The 19,612-nt window shown below is 42.6% G+C and overlaps 1 protein-coding gene across 1 annotated transcript; it reads left to right on the forward strand.

Moving 5' to 3' along the window:
- The first annotated feature begins 1,645 nt into the window (after positions 1–1,645).
- Positions 1,646–18,344, forward strand: LOC123491529 (gonadotropin-releasing hormone II receptor-like). Its single transcript, XM_045222374.1, has 3 exons — positions 1,646–2,188; positions 13,087–13,288; positions 17,926–18,344. The coding sequence occupies exons 1-3, from the start codon at positions 1,646–1,648 to the stop codon at positions 18,342–18,344; spliced, it is 1,164 nt and encodes a 387-aa protein (XP_045078309.1).
- Positions 18,345–19,612: the final 1,268 nt, after the last annotated feature.

Here is a 19,612-nt window from a genome sequence, read left to right on the forward strand (position 1 = left end):
GCTTGACCTACTTGCTCTGCCCCGGTATAAACAGTTTGCTTGCTTAACACAATTGCTATTGCGCCATCCAGTGGACGCAATTGGAACAGCAGTTTATTTTTTTGAAAAATTGCAGCGCATTTTTATACTTTAAAAAAATAAAAAATAAAAATATTATTATTATTATTATTTTATTTTTTTCAAAATCATCTCGCGGGCCGGATTAAACCCGTTTGCGGGCCTGATCCGGCCCGCGGGCCGTACGTTTGACACCCCTGGTCTAGGGTTTATCGAGAATGGTGCGACAAACAAAAAACATCCTGTCAGCGTCAGTCCTGTTGGCGAAATCAGCACGTAGATGACAGGTTGAATGAGAATGGCAATAATTGTGCAAGCTAACAGGGGGCCACAATAAGAAGATGCAGAACTGCATCTCGGAACGCACAACTTGTCAGTCGTTTTCACGGATGGGCCATTGCAGCAGATTACCACATTGGGTTCCACTCCTATCAACTAAAAACAAGAAGAAGAGGCTCCAGTGGGCACGTGATCACCAACACTGGAAAATTGAGGTGTGGAAAAACATTGCCTAGTTCCTGTTGCCTCATGCTGATGGCAAAGTCAGGATTTGGCTTAAGCAGCATGAGTCCATGGCCCCATTCTGCCTGGTGTCACGGTACAGGCTGGTGGTGGTGGTGTAATGGTGTGGGGAATGTTTTCCTGGCACGTTAGGTTCCTTGATACCAGTTGAGCAATGTTTGAATGCCACACCTTGTAGAATCCATGCCCCAAAGAAATCAGGCTGTTCTGGAGGCAAAGGGGGGTCTGACCCGGTACTAGATGGGTGGAGCTAATAAATTGGCCACTGAGTGTATATTACGATGCATGCATGTCATATGACCTTTTGAACCTGCATGATTCAGAAATTAAGATGGGTGTTGTTAAGGAACATTACTGATGACAAAATAACTGACCCACCATTTGTTTTCCAGTTGGTGTCCCATCTATGATCTATTATCGATACTAGAATATTGCCTTAGCTATAAAGCTTAACATAAAGCTATAAAGCTTTATGTTAAGGAATATTACTGAGGTCAAAATAACAGACCCATCATTAGTTTCCTTTGCAGGTGCAAAGGAATACACTGCCAAACTGTATATCAGCTGTCAAACCGTATATCAGCTGCCAAACCGTTTATCAGCTGCCAAACCGTATATCAGCTGCCAAACTGTATATCAGCTATAGGAGGCTGAAACTGCACTTAGGCAGTAGGCTGGCTGTGTGCCTGTGCTCGTATATAAATCATCCTAAATTAATTATTGGCGCCAAGAGAATGTTGTCCTTGTTGCTGCCAATGTTACATTAATTCCTGTTTTCAACTTACAGCCGTTGAAAATTAGCCGGCTTGCTAAATCTGGCACATTTACAGAAATGCTGGTTCTAAATGCCCCAAATAGTAATATTATACTGAATTATTTCCTTCCTCACCCATCCCAACATATTGAAATATGTCCCTGTCAGATAAACCAAATCAAGTAAAGTGAATCACTTTCTACAGTGATTTCATTACAAATGAAAACTAGTATGATGACGAGGATATGATGAGGATAAGGATGATGATGAAGATAATGAGGATGATCATTTTATTCCTTTCTTACTCCCAGGATGTCGGATGACAGGATGACGGGCAACTTGTCTCTTTGGTCGGCGATGCCAATGTTCCCGCCAGAGAACTCCTCCTATAACTCCTCCCTCCCTCCGTCGTTCACCGACTGGGAGGCACCCACCTTCACCGCCGCTGCCAGAGTCCGCGTGGCCGCCACAATGGTCCTCTTCGTGTTCGCCGCCTTCTCTAACCTCTCCGTGCTGATTAGCGTGGCACGGGGCCGCGGGCGCTGCCTGGCTGCCCATCTCCGGCCACTCATTGCCAGCCTGGCCTCTGCAGACCTGGTGATGACGTTCGTGGTAATGCCTCTGGACGCGGTGTGGAACGTCACCGTGCAGTGGTACGCCGGTGATACCATGTGCAAGCTGCTGTGCTTCCTCAAGCTGTTTGCCATGCACTCGTCTGCCTTCATCCTGGTGGTGGTCAGCCTGGACCGCCACCATGCTATCCTACACCCGCTGGATGCGCTGGATGCCGGGCGCAGGAACAAGAGGATGCTGCTCATTGCCTGGGTCCTCAGCCTGCTCCTGGCCTCCCCACAGGTGGGTGTACATACGGTAGCATCTACATCGTTCTCAGACTACAGCCTAACAACATGGATAGTCAATTAGTAAGACTTCTATTTCTCTATTATGTTAGGAAGACAGTGGTCCACTTGAGATTGATTGCTGATCCACTATCTTACTACCCTGTTACAGTGGGGAAAAAAAGTATTTAGTCAGCCACCAATTGTGCAAGTTCTCCCACTTAAAAAGATGAGAGAGGCCTGTAATTTTCATCATAGGTACACGTCAACTATGACAGACAAATTGAGAAAAAAAATTCCAGAAAATCACATTGTAGGATTTTTTATGAATTTATTTGCAAATTATGGTGGAAAATAAGTATTTGGTCACCTACAAACAAGCAAGATTTCTGGCTCTCACAGACCTGTAACTTCTTCTTTAAGAGGCTCCTCTGTCCTCCACTTGTTACCTGTATTAATGGCACCTGTTTGAACTTGTTATCAGTACAAAAGATACCTGTCCACAACCTCAAACAGTCACACTCCAAACTCCACTATGGCCAAGACCAAAATGCTGTCAAAGGACACCAGAAACAAAATTGTAGACCTGCACCAGGCTGGGAAGACTGAATCTGCAATAGGTAAGCAGCTTGGTTTGAAGAAATCAACTGTGGGAGCAATTATTAGGAAATGGAAGACATACAAGACCACTGATAATCTCCCTCGATCTGGGGCTCCACGCAAGATCTCACCCCGTGGGGTCAAAATGATCACAAGAACGGTGAGCAAAAATCCCAGAACCACACAGGGGGACCTAGTGAATGACCTGCAGAGAGCTGGGACCAAAGTAACAAAGCCTACCATCAGTAACACACTACGCCGCCAGGGACTCAAATCCTGCAGTGCCAGACATTTCCCCCTGCTTAAGCCAGTACATGTCCAGGCCTGTCTGAAGTTAGCTAGAGTGCATTTGGATGATCCAGAAGAGGATTGGGAGAATGTCATATGGTCAGATGAAACCAAAATATAACTTTTTGGTAAAAACTCAACTCGTCGTGTTTGGAGGACAAAGAATGCTGAGTTGCATCCAAAGAACACCTTACCTACTGTGAAGCATGGGGGTGGAAACATCATGCTTTGGGGCTGTTTTTCTGCAAAGGGACCAGGACGACTGATCCGTGTAAAGGAAAGAATGAATGGGGCCATGTATCGTGAGATTTTGAGTGAAAACCTCCTTCCATCAGCAAGGGCATTGAAGATGAAACGTGGCTGGGTCTATCAGCATGACAATGATCCCAAACACACCGCCCGGGCAACGAAGGAGTGGCTTCGTAAGAAGCATTTCAAGGTCCTGGAGTGGGCTAGCCAGTCTCCAGATCTCAACCCCATAGAAAATCTTTGGAGGGAGTTGAAAGTCCGTGTTGCCCAGCGACAGCCCCAAAACATCACTGCTCTAGAGGAGATCTGCATGGAGGAATGGGCCAAAATACCAGCAACAGTGTGTGAAAACCTTGTGAAGACTTACAGAAAACGTTTGACCTGTGTCATTGCCAACAAAGGGTATATAACAAAGTATTGAGAAACTTTTGTTATTGACCAAATACTTATTTTCCACCATAATTTGCAAATAAATTCATTAAAAATCCTACAATGTGATTTTCTGGATTTTTTTTCCTCATTTTGTCTGTCATAGTTCACGTGTACCTATGATGAAAATTACAGGCCTCTCTCATCTTTTTAAGTGGGAGAAATTGCACAATTGGTGGCTGACTAAATACTTTTTTCCCCCACTGTATCTACATTGAATATCACTCCATTTCTCTATGGTTTCACTTCACTGAATCACTTTGCACCCACATTCAATTAATCATTTGTGTCTATGTTTGTAATGGTTATGCATAAATAACAATGCGGTCCATGACTGGATCACCATTTACGAATCAGAAAACCACATCTTTTGATTGGCAAAATTTTACCACGTGGGTCTTAAGCTAAACCTTACCATAGTTTCTAGCCGATCAAAGTGGCCTTTTACTGGAACAAGTCCAGACTGAATCAGTGTATTGGAGCAATAGTGAAATGGAGGGCTGTTCAGTTTGGATTCCAGGCTAGTAAGATAGCAGGGCAGCAATCGATCTTAAGTTGGTCACTATCTTCCTCACACAATAGAGCATACAGTCAGTGATCTGCCAATCAAATTAAGTCCTATGGGTAGGTGGGTGGTGCATTGTGAGGAAATTATATCTCAGCAAAAGAGCATTCCCAAGGTTGGTGTATTCAACTGTAATTATATAGGACAAGCACACCAGCTCTTGATTGATGGCTGTAGTAATGTGAGTAGAATGGCTTAGAAGTGGAAGCAGCTGTAGCAGTTATCAGCTTGGTAACAAAGTGTTGCTATGATCAAATAAAATGATCAAATTGGCTGAGGAGGTCAGCTGCATATTGATAATAGTCCCACCCCAATCCAAACAGTAGTGCTGTGAATGATATAAGCCTTTAGCCACCCTGACAGGTAGGGAGAGATAGAAGGCAGGGAGGGAGAGAGAGATTGCTTTCACTCAAATGTATATATCCAATCATTTGAGATGTATTGTCAATTGGTCAAAGCATGTGGATTTATGCAATTTTACTCATATTCAAAAAATATATATTTTGCAATATTTTTGTATTTACATGTATTTCATGCCAATAAGCACTGATTTTGAATTTGAATTGAGAAATGAGGGAATAGATTTCATTCCATGCTCACAGATCAATTTCTAACCGAAAGTACAGTACTTTGGATGCTCCATCAATTCCAGTTCTGAGTTGAAGGCCCCATTGCACTGCCCTGAGAGAAAATAGCTTTCCCTCCCCGCATGGCTAGATTTCTGAGTGTTCCCTCTTTTTTTTTTACTGTCACAGAGAGAGAGAGTTTTACCACAAATCCAGTCCCCTTAATGTCAGAGCCTCGGAGAGATGACATTTCTGGCTGTCAGTGGACACGACCTTGGAGGTGCTAGTCAGTGGCTGGTGTTCCAAATTAATAGGAAGAAGGGAAAAACACAGAACTTCTGCTGTAGGAGGAGGGATGGAGGGAGAGACACAAGGCGGGGGAGCCAGTCGACCGTGGAGAAGGGAGAGAGATGTTAGCTCAGAGAAAGGAGGGTGGGTGGTGAGTTGTGGAGAGATCAATATGGCCACTTTACAAACCATACACACACACTTGACATGGATGGTCATTCTACGGGAAATGCATGTTCCTGGTTAGGCAATTAAGGCAACCCATCATATGGTGACTGAACACAGCACTGGTGACTGTGGCTGTGAAGAGAAATAAATGGAAAATTGAATCCATCTCATTTACTACGCACACACACACACACACTTTCTATTATGATAATCAAGTAGCAGATATTTTGTGCAGACAGAAGCCATCTATGAAAAATGTATGCACTCACTAAACTGTAAGTCGCTCTGGATAAGAGCGTCTGCTAAATTACTAAAATGTAAATGTGAATCTCATCTTGAGTGTTTCCATGTTTATGCTTACTAATTGACCAATGACTTTCAAAGATTGGTGGAGTTGGTCAGGGGTTAAAGTAATTCAGCACAAAAACTGGTTGAATCAACGTTGTTTTCACATCATTTCAACAAAATAAATCTATGTGATGACATTGAATCAACGTGGAAAACTGATTTGATTTACAGAAAGTCATCAACTAAAGCTTTTAGCCTAAATCCAATGACATGGTGACAGATTTGTTCATTTCATGTTGAATTCACGTTAGTTGAATTTACCAAATGTACACTGAACAAAAATAGAAAACGCAACATGAAACAATTACAGCTCATAAAAGGAAATCAGTCAATTGAAAGAAATTCATTAGCCCTAATCTATGGATTTCACATGACTGGGAATACAGATATGCATCTGTTGGTCACAGATACCTTAAAAAAAAGAGACATGGATAAGAAAACCAGTCAGTATCTGGTATGACCACAATTTGCCTCATGCAGCACGACACATCTCCTTTGCATAGAGTTGATCAGGCTGTTGATTGTGGCCTGTGGAATGTTGTCCCACTCCTCTTCAAGGGCTGTGAGAAAATGCTGGATATTGGCTGGGACTGGAACACGCTGTCGTAAACGTAGATCCAGAGCATCCCAAACATGCTCAATGGGTAACATGTCTGTTGAGTATGCAGGCCATTGAAGGACTAGGACATTTTCAGCTTCCAGGAATTGTGTATAGATCCTTGTGACATGGGGCCGTGCATTATCATCCTGAAACATGATGTGATGGCGGCGGATGAATGGCATGACAATGTGCCTCAGGATCTCGTCACGGTACCTCTGTGCATTTAAATTTCCATAGATAAAATGCCTGCCCATACCATAACCCCACCGCCACCATGGGCACTCTGTTCACAACGTTGACATCAGCAAACCACTCGACCACACAATGCCATACACGCTGTCTGCCATCTGCCCGGTACAGTTGAAACCGGGATCCATGAAGAGCACACTTCTCCAGCGTGCCAGTGGTCATTTGAAGGTGAGCATTTGCCCACTGAAGTTGGTTCCAATGCTGAACTGCAGTCAGGTCAAGACCCTGGTGAGGATGATGAGCACGCAGATGAGCTTCCCTGAAACGGTTTCTGACAGTTTGTGCACAAATTCTTCGGTTGTGCAAACCCACAGTTGCATTAGCTCTCCGGGTGGTTGGTCTCAAATGATCCCGCAGGTTAAAAAGCCAGATGTGGAGGTCCTTGGCTGGCGTGGTTACACGTGGTCTGCGGTTGTGTGGCCGGTTGGACATAATGCCAAATTCTCTAAAACGATGTTGGAGGCGGCGTATGGTAGAGAAATTAACATTCAATTCTCTGGCAACAGCTCTGGTGAACATTCCTGCAGTCTACATGCCAATTGCACGCTCCCTCAAAACTTGAGACATAACTGCACATTTTGGAGTGGCCTTTTATTGTCCCCAGCACAAGGTGCACATGTGTAATGATCCTGCTGTTTAATCAGCTTCTTGATATGCCACACCTGTCAGGTGGATGGATTATCTTGGTAAATGAGAAATGCTCACTAACAGGGATGTAAACACATTTTGGCACAACATCTTTGAGAAATAAGCCTTTTGTGCATACAGAACATTTCTGTGATCTTTTATTTCAGCTCATGAACAATAAACCAACACTTTATATGTTGCGTTTATATTTTTGTTCAGTAGACGTTGAAATTACGTCTGTGCCCAGTGGGAGGTGACTGAAAGCCGATTTTATTAGCACTTCAGTACAGCAGAACGGTGGCAAAGTGTACCCTCAATCGCCCTGATCAAAAGCAGCGGCAAAAATAGAATAGCGAAGTGAAGCTATCCCAGCAGGCAAAACTGGTTGCAGTGACGTTTATCCGACGTCTTCTGTAATGGCATGGTTGTATACTATTTGTAAAAGTTGTATTTTCCAGAAAGAAACATCTTTACCTAGGCGTAATATTGCTGACTTTTCTACAACCAGAAAAACAGTTTACATTCATATGTCATTATGATATGTCACCAACGTTTGTCTGCTATGATAGCTGTAGATATGGGGAAATTATGATGGAAGGGGTTACAAGGGAAGGGAAGCTATTATCCTCTGGTTCCCCATGCCATTGTATTTGTGTAATTATAAGAAATATGTGTGTCTGAGAGTGATGTCTGCATACAGTGCCTTCAGAAATTATTCACACCCCTTGACTTTTTCAAAATGTTGTTGTATTACAGCCTGAATTTAAAATGGATTAAACTGATATTTTTTTCACTGGCCTACACACAATACCCCATAATGTCAAAGTGAAATTATGTTTTTCGAAATGTGTACAAATGAATTAGAAATGAGAAGCTGAAATGTCTTGAGTCAATAAGTATTCAACCCCTTTGTTATGGCAAGCCTAAATAAGTTCAGGAGTAAAAATTTGCTTAACAGTCACATAAGTTGCATGGACTCACTCTTTGTGCAATAATAGTGTTTAACATGATTTTTGAATGACTACCTCATCTCTGTACCCCACACATACAATTATCTGTAAGGTGCCTCAGTCGAAAAGCTAATTTCAAAAACAGATTCAACCACAAAGACCAGAGAGGTTTTCCATTGCTTCGCAAAGAAGGGCACCTATTGGTAGATGGGTATATGAAAAAAAAGCAGACATTGAATATCCCTTTGAGCATGATGAAGGTATTAATTACACTTCAGATGGTGTATCAATACACATAGTCACTACAAAGATACAGGCGTCCTTCCTATCTCAGTTGCCGGAGAGGAAGGAAACCACTCAGGGATTTCACCATGAGGCCAATGGTGACTTTAAAACAGTTGCAGAGTTCAATGGCTGTGATAGGAGAAAACTGAGGATGGATCAACAACACTGTAGTTACTCCACAATACTAACCTAATTGACAGAGTGAGAAGAAGGAAGCCTGTACAAAATACAAATATTCCAAAACATGCATCCTGTTTGCAACAAGGCACTAAAGTAATACTGCAAAAACTGGCAAAGCAATTCACTTTTTGTCTTGAATACAAAGTGTTGTATGTTTGGGGCAAATCCAATACAACACATTACTGAGTACCACTCTCCATATTTTCAAGCATAGTGGTGGCCGCATCATGTTATGGTTAGGTTTGTAATCGTTAAGGATGGGGGAGTTTTTTCAGGATAAAAAAGAAACGGAATGGAGCTAAGCATAGGCAAAATCCTAGAGGGAAACCTGGTTCAGTCTGCTTTCCACCAGACACTGGGAGATTAATTCACCTTTTAGCAGGACAATAACCTAAAACACAAGGCCAAATCTACACTGGAGTCCCGTGTAGCTCAGTTGGTAGAGCATGTTGCTTGCAACGCCAAGGTTGTGGGTTCGATTCCCAAGCAGGGACCAGTATGAAAATGTATGCACTCACTAACTGTAAGTCGCTCTGGATAAGAGCGTCTGCTAAAATGTAAAATGAGTTGCTTAAGAAGACAGTGAATGTGGCCGAGTTAATGTTTTGACTTAAATCTACTTGAAAATCAATGGCAAGACCTGAAAATTGTTGTCTAGCAATAACCAACAACCAATTTGACAGAGCTTGAATAATTTTGAAAAGAATAATGGGCAAATAATAATATACCATTTAGCAGACGCTTTTATCCAAAGCGACTTACAGTCATGTGTGCATACATTTTTACGTATGGGTGGTCCCGGGGATCGAACCCACTACCCTGGCATTACAAGCGCCATGCGCTACCAATTGAGCTACAGATTGGTAGAGCATGTTGCTCAATCCAGGTGTGGAAAGCTCTTAGATTTACACAGAAAGACTCACAGCTGTAATCACTACCAAAGGTGATTCTACAAAGTATTGACTCAGTTGTGTGAATACTTATGTAAATGAGATATTTCTGTATTTCATTTTCAATAAATAAATTAAATAAATCCCCAAAAACATTCTCACTTTGTCACTATGTTGTATTGTGTGTAGATGGGTGACATTTGTATCTATTTAATCCATGTTGAATTCAGGCTGTAACACAACAAAATGTTGAATAAGTCAACGGTATGAGTACCTTCTGAAGGGACTGTAGCTGACAAAGCCAAAGAAAATATGCTGATTAAAATTGATTTTTGTGTGCACTTATTATTGATTATTGATATTGAATGCTGGTGATGGAGGAAGTGGAAAACAGAAGTGGAGTGTATGACAGTCTGTCATGAATTGCATGAAATACTGAGAAAGTGGAAGAATTTGCCTTAATAGGAAATTATAATACAGCAAAAGTAAGAAAAAAATATTATGCTAGTTAAAATCTTTTTTAAAGACTATTTGAAACATAAAAGCATAGACAGTTAATTTCCTCAATTCCAGATAGGAATGGAGGACCAGGGTAAGATGTGAGAGCAATATGAACCCTATCTATGGATCATACAGTGCCTTGCATTCATCTCCCTGGCGTTTTTCCTATTTTGTTGCATTACAACCTGTAATTTAAATGGATTTTTATTTGGATTTCATGTAATGGACATACACTAAATAGTCGAAATTGGTGAAGTGAAATGAAAAAAAAAAACTTGTTTCAAATAAATTATAAAAAATAAATAACGGAAAAGTGGTGCATGCATATGTATTCACCCCCTTTGCTATGAAGCCCCTAAATAAGATCTGGTGCAACCAATTACCTTCAGAAGTCACATAATTAGTTAAATAAAGTCCACCTGTGTGCAATCTAAGTGTCACATAATCTGTCACATGATCTCAGTATATATACACCTGTTCTGAAAGGTCCCAGAGTCTGCAACACCACTAAGCAAGGGGCACCACCAAGCAAGCGGCACCATGGAGACCAAGGAGCCCTCCAAACAGGTCAGAGACAAAGTTGTGAAGAAGTACAGATCAGGGTTGGGTTATAAAAAAATATCAGAAACTTTGAACATCCCACGAAACACCATTAAATCCATTATAAAAAAATTGAAAGAATATGGCACCACAACAAACCTGCCAAGAGAGGGCCGCCCACCAAAACTCACGGACCAGGCAAGGAGGGCATTAGAGGCAACAAAGAGACCAAAGATAACCCTGAAGGAGCTGCAAAGCTCTACAGCGGAGATTGGAATATCTGTCCATAGGACCACTTTAAGCCATACGCTCCACAGAGTTGGGCTTTACGGAAGAGTGGCCAGAAAAAAGCCATTGCTTAAAGAAAACAATAAGCAAACATGTTTGGTGTTCGCCAAAAGCCATGTGGGAGACTTCCCAAACATATGGAAGAAGGTACTCTGGTCAGATGAGACTAAAATTGAGTTTTTTGGCCATCAAGGAAAACGCTATGTCTGGCGCAAACCCAACACCTCTCATCACCCCGAGAACACCATCCCCACAGTGAAGCATGGTGGTGGCAGCATCATGCTGTGGGGGTGTTGTTCATCGGCAGGGACTCGGAAACTGGTCAGAATTGAAGGAATGATGGATGGCACTAAATACAGGGAAATTCTTGAGGGAAACCTGTTTCAGTCTTCCAGAGATTTGAGACTGGGACGGAGGTTCACCTTCCAGCAGGACAATGACCCTAAGCATACTGCTAAAGCAACACTCGAGTGGTTTAAGGGGAAACATTTAAATGTCTTGGAATGGCCTAGTCAAAGCCCAGACCTCAATCCAATTGAAAATCTGTGGTATGACTTAAAGATTGCTGTACACCAGCGGAACCCATCCAACTTGAAGGAGTTGGAGCAGTTTTGCCTTGAAGAATGGGCAAAAATCCCAGTGGCTAGATGTGCCAGCTTATAGAGACATACATTTACATTTTTAGTCATTTAGCAGACGCTCTTATCCAGAGCGACTTACAGTTAGTGAGTGCATACATTTTCATGCCCCAAGAGACTTGCAGCTGTAATTGCTGCAAAAGGTGGCTCTACAAAGTGTTGACTTTAGGGGGGTGAATAGTTATGCACGCTCAAGTTTTCTGTTTTTTTGTCTTATTTCTTGTTCGTTTCACAGAAAAAAATATTTTGCATTTGCATCAAAGTGGTAGGCATGTTGTGTATATCAAATGATACAAACCCCCCCAAAAATCCATTTTAATTCCAGGTTGTAAGGCAACAAAATAGGAAAAATGCTAAGGGGGGTGAATACTTTCGCAAGCCACTGTAACTGGAGTGAAGATAATGAATTTATTGCCATCCTCAAGAGTAACATAAATATTGGCCTAAACAGTCACAAAAGCACTCATGGGCTATCACACTTGTGCTCAGTGTTAAAATAGAGGAGCTGGCAGCCTATTTAGTTGGTGTGGAGCAGCAACTGTTGAGACAGTCAGTAGATCAGATGCAAAAATAGGTGGTATTTATTTACAGTACAGGTAATGGAGAAGACTGGATCCAGAGGTTGTATTTACAAAATATACAAATGCAGAAACATTATCCCAAAATAGCTCTGACAAAAATAGATACTTAATATTTAACTCGTTATCTTCATAAACATTAGCGTTTCCAATAAACAGTGAAAACACCCCAAAATAAGGAGAGACACGCAACCTGTGGCAAAAGTCGTGAACATGACTGCCGATTGCGCTTGCTCAGTACTGTACAAGATGACTGTATTATATTACAGATTCCTGATATGCTATAACAAGGCAATTAAAAAATTATAGAGATTTAAAAATTATAGATTTACGTTTTAGGACTTCACATTAAATTCATATAACTGTTATATCATATCACTTATATCATATCACCACTGGTGCAGAAACCGTATTGAGAGGAATCATCATTCTAACAGATTAGAATAGATTGATTTTGTAATAGATTTCTGATTAGGTCATTAAAAGGCTGCTGAGTGCGTCAAATTGTCTGTCCCATTTAATTATACTTTTCTTCACTCCATTAACGTATGTATGTACTGTACTTATTAACGCAGCATTGCCCTCATAACTGAGCAATCAATTTACCACACTAGGAGACCAAGTTAACATGCGCTACATATGCTCTACCCTGTACAGCCAGAGAATGGGCCCCACCCTCCGAGGGCTCGATTCAATCCGTATTGCGGAAGTTCAGTACTATAGCGCAATTGGAATTTAAAGGCCATTTCTGATTGAGCCGGCATATGCATTGTTTACCATGAATGCAGTCTCCAAGGATTAAGGAACATTGCCTTTAAACTTCAATCACACTATAGCGCTGAACTTCCGCGATACGGATTGAATCGAGCCCTGAGTCTCATTCGTTTCTAGGTTTCTTCCCTCTAGGGAGCTTTTCCTTGCCACTGTGCTTCGTATGCACTTTACTGGTCCATAGGTCAGGTTTACTTTAAAGACCTTTGCGACAACTGCTGCTGTCAAGAGGGCTTGAAATAAAATGTGTATTGATTGTTTGATATACCTTTATCATGATTTCTCACTACCCCTTTGTCTCTCTTTATCTCATAGCTGTTCATTTTTCGAGCAATCAAAGCAGAGGGAGTGGAATTTACTCAGTGTGTGACGCATGGAAGCTTCCACCATCGCTGGCAAGAGACGGTCTACAACATGTTTCACTTTGTCACGCTTTATGTGTTCCCCCTGTTAGCAATGAGCTTCTGCTACACCCACATCCTCATCGAGATCAGCCGTCAGATGCACAAGGGCAAAGGTGTGTGTCTCTATGTGTTAGTGTAAAAGGTGAAGAGACTCTGCACACTGCATTCTTTGCTCTCGTGATATATTTGACTATTGGATGTTTCGACAACACATACTTGCTTGTCATATTTAGGGCCCAAAGTTTTTACTGTCCACATGATCAGACCAGGAAAATCTCTATTTATTTTTGTACCTTTGTATATGCACTGAGTGTACAAAACATTAGGAACACCTTCCTAATATTGAGTTGCACCTCCTTTTGCCCTCAGAACAGCCTCAAATCGTTGGGGTATGGATTCTACAAGGTGTCGAAAGCGTTCCACAGGGATGCTGGCCCATGTTAACTCCAATGCTTCCCACAGTTGTGTCAAGTTGGCTAGATGTCCTTTGGGTGGTGGACCATTCTTGATACACACAGGAAACTGTGTGCGTTGCAGTTATTGACACACTAAAACCAGTGCGCCTGTGTCACGCCCTGACTCTGGGGACTGCCTCAAATCGTTGGGGTATGGATTCTACAAGGTGTCGAAAGCGTTCCACAGGGATGCTGGCCCATGTTAACTCCAATGCTTCCCACAGTTGTGTCAAGTTGGCTAGATGTCCTTTGGGTGGTGGACCATTCTTGATACACACAGGAAACTGTGTGCGTTGCAGTTATTGACACACTAAAACCAGTGCGCCTGTGTCACGCCCTGACTCTGGGGACTCTTATTTGTTGAGTCAGGGTGTGATTTTCTATGTTGTGATTGTCTATGTTATAAGTCTAGTATGTCTAGATCTATGTTGGCCGGTGTGGTTCCCAATCAGAGGCAGCTGTCGCTTGTTGTCTCTGATTGGGGACCATACTTAGGCAGCCTATTGGCACTAGTGGGTTGTGGGATCTTGTTCTGTATAAGGTTTGTTGTGTTACCTTAGGACTTCACGTGTCGTTAGTTTATTGTTTTGTCGTGTGTTTATTCGTGTAAATAAACATGTTTGCATATCACGCTGCGCCTTGGTCTGACCCGTTCATCAACGAACGTGACAGCCTGGCATCCCATTCAAAGGCACTTAAATATAATTTCTTGCCCATTCACCCTCTGAATGGCACACATACACAATCAAATCAAGTCAAATCAAATGTTATTTGTCACATGCGCCGAATACAACAGGTGTAGACCTTACAGTGAAATGCTTACTTACAAGCCCTTAACCAACAATGCAGTTTTAAGAAAAATAAGTGTTAAGTAAAAAATAGATCGGTCCAAATAAAAAAGAACAATGCAAATAGTCCAGGTAGCCATTTGATTAGCTGTTCAGGAGTCTTATGGCTTGGGGGTAGAAGCTTGGCACTTGGGCACCGCTTGCCGTGCGGTATCAGAGAGAACAGGGTGGCTGGAGTATTTGACAATTTTTAGGGCACTGCCTGGTATAGAGATCCTGGATGGCAGGAAGCTTGGTCCCAGTGATGTACTGGGCCGTACGCACTACCCTCTGTAGTGCCTTGCGGTCGGAGGCCGAACAGTTGCCATACCAGGCAGAGATGCAACCAGTCAGGATGCTCTCAATGGTGCAGCTGTATAACTTTTTGAGGATCTGAGGACCCATGCCAAATCTTTTCAGTCTCTTGAGGGGGAATAGGCTTTGTCGTGCCCTCTTCCCGGCTGTCTTGGTGTGTTTGGACCATGATCGTTTGTTGGTGATGTGGACACCAATGAACTTGAAGCTCTCAACCTGCCCCACTACAGCCCCGTCGATGAGAATGGGGGCTTGCTCGGTCCTCCTTTTCCTGTAGTCCACAATTTTCTCCTTTGTCTTGATTACGTTGAGGGAGAGGTTGTTATCCTGGCACTACATGGCCAGGTTTCTGACCTCCTCCCTATAGGCTGTCTCATCGTTGTCGGTGATCAGGCCTACCACTGTTGTGATGTTCGGCAAACTTAATGATGGTGTTGGAGTCGTGCCTGGCCATGCATTCATGGGTGAATGGGGAGTACAGGAGGGGACTGAGCACGCACCCCTGAGGGGCCCCCGTGTTGAGGATCAGCATGGCAGATGTGTTGTTACTAGGGCTGTCAAAAATAGCGCGTTAACGACGTTAATTAGTTGTTTGCTGTTAATTACGTCAATTTTTTTAACGCATTTCACGCATGCGCAGTGTGACAAATTATTCAGGTCAGGAAAGTGGTTGGGAGCTAGAGGCGAGATGGAGCAAGGTGAGCCTATTGACGGATACAAATATAAAAAGAATGATGATGGTACAGTTAACAAGTACAAGGTTATTTGCAAGATTTGTAAGAAGGAGTTTCAATTTCACCGGAGCTGTTCAAGCTTGAAGTACCATGTCAACGCCAAACATGCGTTTGCTGGGCCGTCAGATTCAGCAAGTGGTTTGCGCCAGACCACGCTGAATGTTTGCAGGCAATTAACAAAATCAACCTCAGATAATTTGACCAACACAATAGCAAAATGGATTGCAAAGGATTGTAGACCCATTAGCATTGTAGAAGACTCAGGTTTCCCTTGATGTTTTGCAAGTGGCGTCTCAAGACTCATTCTATAAGCCACCGTCAAGAGCCACAGTTATGAAGAAAATCCACGAGCTCTATGAAACGAAAAAGAAAAAAGGAAAGAGGTCTTGGCTCAAGTAAATCATATCGCCCTGACAGGAGACCATTGGACATCAGTGAGTAACAACAATTACCTCGGAGTAACTGCACATTTAATCAGTGACACGTGGGAACTGAAGTCTTTTGCGCTGACTATATTAAAAACTGAGGAGCGTCATTTTGCGGAGGCTTGTAAAGAACAGTTCCTGTCTGTTGCACGTGAGTGGGACATCGTATGCATTTCAGAAAAAAAATGGTTAGGATTCAGGTGTAATTGCAAATAGTGATTAATCATGATTAATCCACTGAAAATTCTGATTAATTTGATTAACAATTTTAATCATTTGACAGCCCTAGTTGTTACCTATCCTTACTACCTGGGGGCGGCCCGTCAGGAAGTCCAGGATCCAGTTGCAGAGGGAGGTGTTTAGTCCCAGGGTCCTTAGCTTAGTGATGAGCTTTGAGGGCACTATGGTGTTGAACGCTGAGCTGTAGTCAATGAATAGCATTCTCACGTAGGTGTTCCTTTTGTCCAGGTGGGAAAGGGCAGTGTGGAGTGCAATATAGATTGCATCATCTGTGGATCTGTTGGGGCGGTATGCAAATTGGAGTGGGTCTAGGGTTTCTGGGATAATGGTGTTGATGTGAGCCATGACCAGCCTTTCAAAGCACTTCATGGCTACAGATGTGAGTGCAACGGGTCGGTAGTCATTTAGGCAGGTTATCTTAGTGTTTTTGGGCACAGGGACTATGGTGGTCTGCTTGAAACATGTTGGTATTACAGACTCAGTCAGGGACAGGTTGAAAATGTCAGTGAAAACACTTGCAAGTTGGTCAGCGCATGCTCGGAGAACACGTCCAGGTAATCCGTATGGCCCTGCGGCCTGGTGAATGTTGACCTGTTTAAAGGCTACGGAGAGCATGATCACACAGTTGTCTGGAACAGCTGATGCTCTCATGCATGCTTCAGTGTTGCTTGCCTCGAAGCGAGCATAGAAGTAATTTAGCTCGTCTGGTAGGCTCGTGTCACTGGGCAGCTCGTGGCTGTGCTTCCCTTTGTAGTCTGTAATAGTTTGCAAGCCCTGCCACATCTGACGAGCGTCGGAGCCGGTGTAGTACGATACAATCTTAGTCCTGTATTGACTCTTTGCTTGTTTGATGGTTCGTGCACCAACTGTTGTTTACAAATATACACAAACCGCCAACCCTTGTCTTACCAGAGGCAGCTGTTCTATCTTGCCGATGCAGCGTAAATCCTGCCAGCTGTATGTTATCCATGTCGTCGTTCACCCACGACTCAGTGAAATATAAGATATTACCGTTTTGAATGTCCCGTTGGTAGGATATTCGCGATCGTAGCTCGTCCATTTTGTTATCCAATAATTGTACGTTGGCTAATAGGACTGATGGTAGAGGCAGATTACCAACTCGCCGTCGGATCTTTACAAGGCACCCCGACCTACGTCACCGATATCTTCATCTCTTTCTCCTGCGAATGACGCGGATTTGGGCCTTGTCGAGTGTCTGAAGTAAATCCTTCGCGTCCGACTTGTTAAAGGAAAAATATTTGTCCAGTACGAGGTGAGTAATCTCTGTCCTGATATCCAGAAGCTCTTTTCGGTCATAAGAGATGGTGGCAGAAACAGTATGGACAAAATAAGTTACACATAATGCGAACAAAGCACACATTTGGTTAGGAGTCCATAAAACGGCAGCCATCTCCTCCGGCGCCATTATACTTCATATCTCATTTATCTCAAGGCTTCTTTAACCTGTCTCCTCCCCTTCATCTACACTGATTGAAGTGGATTTAACAAGTGACATCAAAAAGGGATCATGGCTTTCACCTGGTCAGTCTGTCATGGAACATGTTTTGTTTTGTACACTCAGTGTTATAATCTAACTTTTTGTACATCTAATACATGAATCAATCAGCCAGTCAGGTCCTGATCAGCTTACATGGTCAGGAAAACTCAGGGCACTTGTCATCGTCTACACCTTCAACTTACATAGTACCATTCCAAATCTCCTCACAAACTGTGTATGTCTGTTATCACTTCAGGTGGGGAGCCGTGCCTGAGGCGAAGTGGCGCTGACATGATCCCCAAGGCGCGAATGAAGACCCTGAAGATGACCATCGTGATCGTGGCGTCTTTCGTGATTTGCTGGACGCCATACTACCTCCTGGGCATCTGGTACTGGTTCAAGCCAGCCATGCTCCAGGAGACACCCGAGTACGTCCACCACGCCCTTTTCGTCTTCGGCAACCTCAATACATGCTGCGACCCAGTGATCTACAGCTTCTACACGCCCTCCTTCCGGGCTGACCTGGCTGATGTGTTCGCCTGCTGCTGCCGCTGCCGATCACAGAGCATCTCCCCGAGGTCCCTGGACCGCCTGACGTGTCGGAGGGGCAGGGCAAGCGGAGAGGCAGAGTCTGACAATCCCAGTGGCGACCAGCCAAGTGGAAACCTGGGGTAGATATCGGTGGGCCTCTTGTTCAACTGCGCTGTAAAATAATACATATGTTGACTCAACGTACAATTGTAAGACAACCAGCTGAAATAGGATTATGAGTTTGCTCAACATTTGGGCGTTTACAGTAGCTGAACTAACATACATTCTCAAGTTAAATTGTATGTTCACTCAACTTTTAATTTTAGGTTAAGTAAACATACAATTTAACTTGAAAATGTATTTTACCTTATTTGCATATTTCCCAGAGTGCCTTGCCTTTCGAGTGAATTGTATTTACCACCCATGACTGTATTTGTTAGCGACAGAGACATGGTAGATGTATTCAATGGTTTTCAGTACTGTATATATCCCCAAGTGAGTGTCTAAGTGAATATGTTATCTTTAAAATGTAACTCTTTATGATAATATATTGCATTAATCATAAGGTCTTTCTTTGAGGGCCTAGTTACACCCTAACACAGTGGTCTGAAACTCATATTTTACAGGTCACATCAAGCCTGCATGTCACATTATGATGGCTTGCAAAGTATTGTGTAATTCCTGTTGGAATCTAGCCAGAGTGAGGATATCCAACAATTATAACTTTTAATCACCCGCAACATGCATTCAAAATGACTGCCGGAGTAAGGAATAGTGATTATTGAGACTACCTAAATCAAATAAACTGAAACATACATCTCAGAATCGGGTGCAATAAATCCAACTACTAACAGATTGGATTAGTTTAGAAAAATGTATGTTATTTATGTTTGCGTAGCATAGGATTAATCAACCAATCAAAGTACATGCAAAAACACAAGTATTGAAACAAACAAATCTGAAAATCAACCTGCAAGAGAGCATGCTGGGAAATATGATAATGATGGTGTGGTTTTGAGATGTTTTGAGCAAACATGAATTTGCAAGTTTACTCAACAAGCTTTTTCAAATTCAGCTAATTTCGCCCAGAGATTGTTGAGTAAACACACTTTAAAACATTAGCTCAAATTCCACTCAACTCACAGAATAACACTGATTAAGCAATCGGTTAAATTGTCTGTTTTACAGTGTGTGGGATACAGATTATTTTACTTGCTGAACTCTTTAGTGCCCGTTTCCCAAACCCAAATTAAGGGCTCTATTCAATCTGTATCGCTGAAGTTCAGCTTTACAGCGTGATTGAAATTTAAAGGCAGAGACTGCATTCACGGTAAACACTGCAAATGTCGGCTCAATTGGAAATCACCTTTACATTTCTATTGCGCAATCTGTAAAGCTTCAGCGATACGCTT

This window comes from Coregonus clupeaformis, chromosome 8, assembly GCF_020615455.1.
Source record: "Coregonus clupeaformis isolate EN_2021a chromosome 8, ASM2061545v1, whole genome shotgun sequence".
NCBI classification, from domain to species: domain Eukaryota; kingdom Metazoa; phylum Chordata; class Actinopteri; order Salmoniformes; family Salmonidae; genus Coregonus; species Coregonus clupeaformis.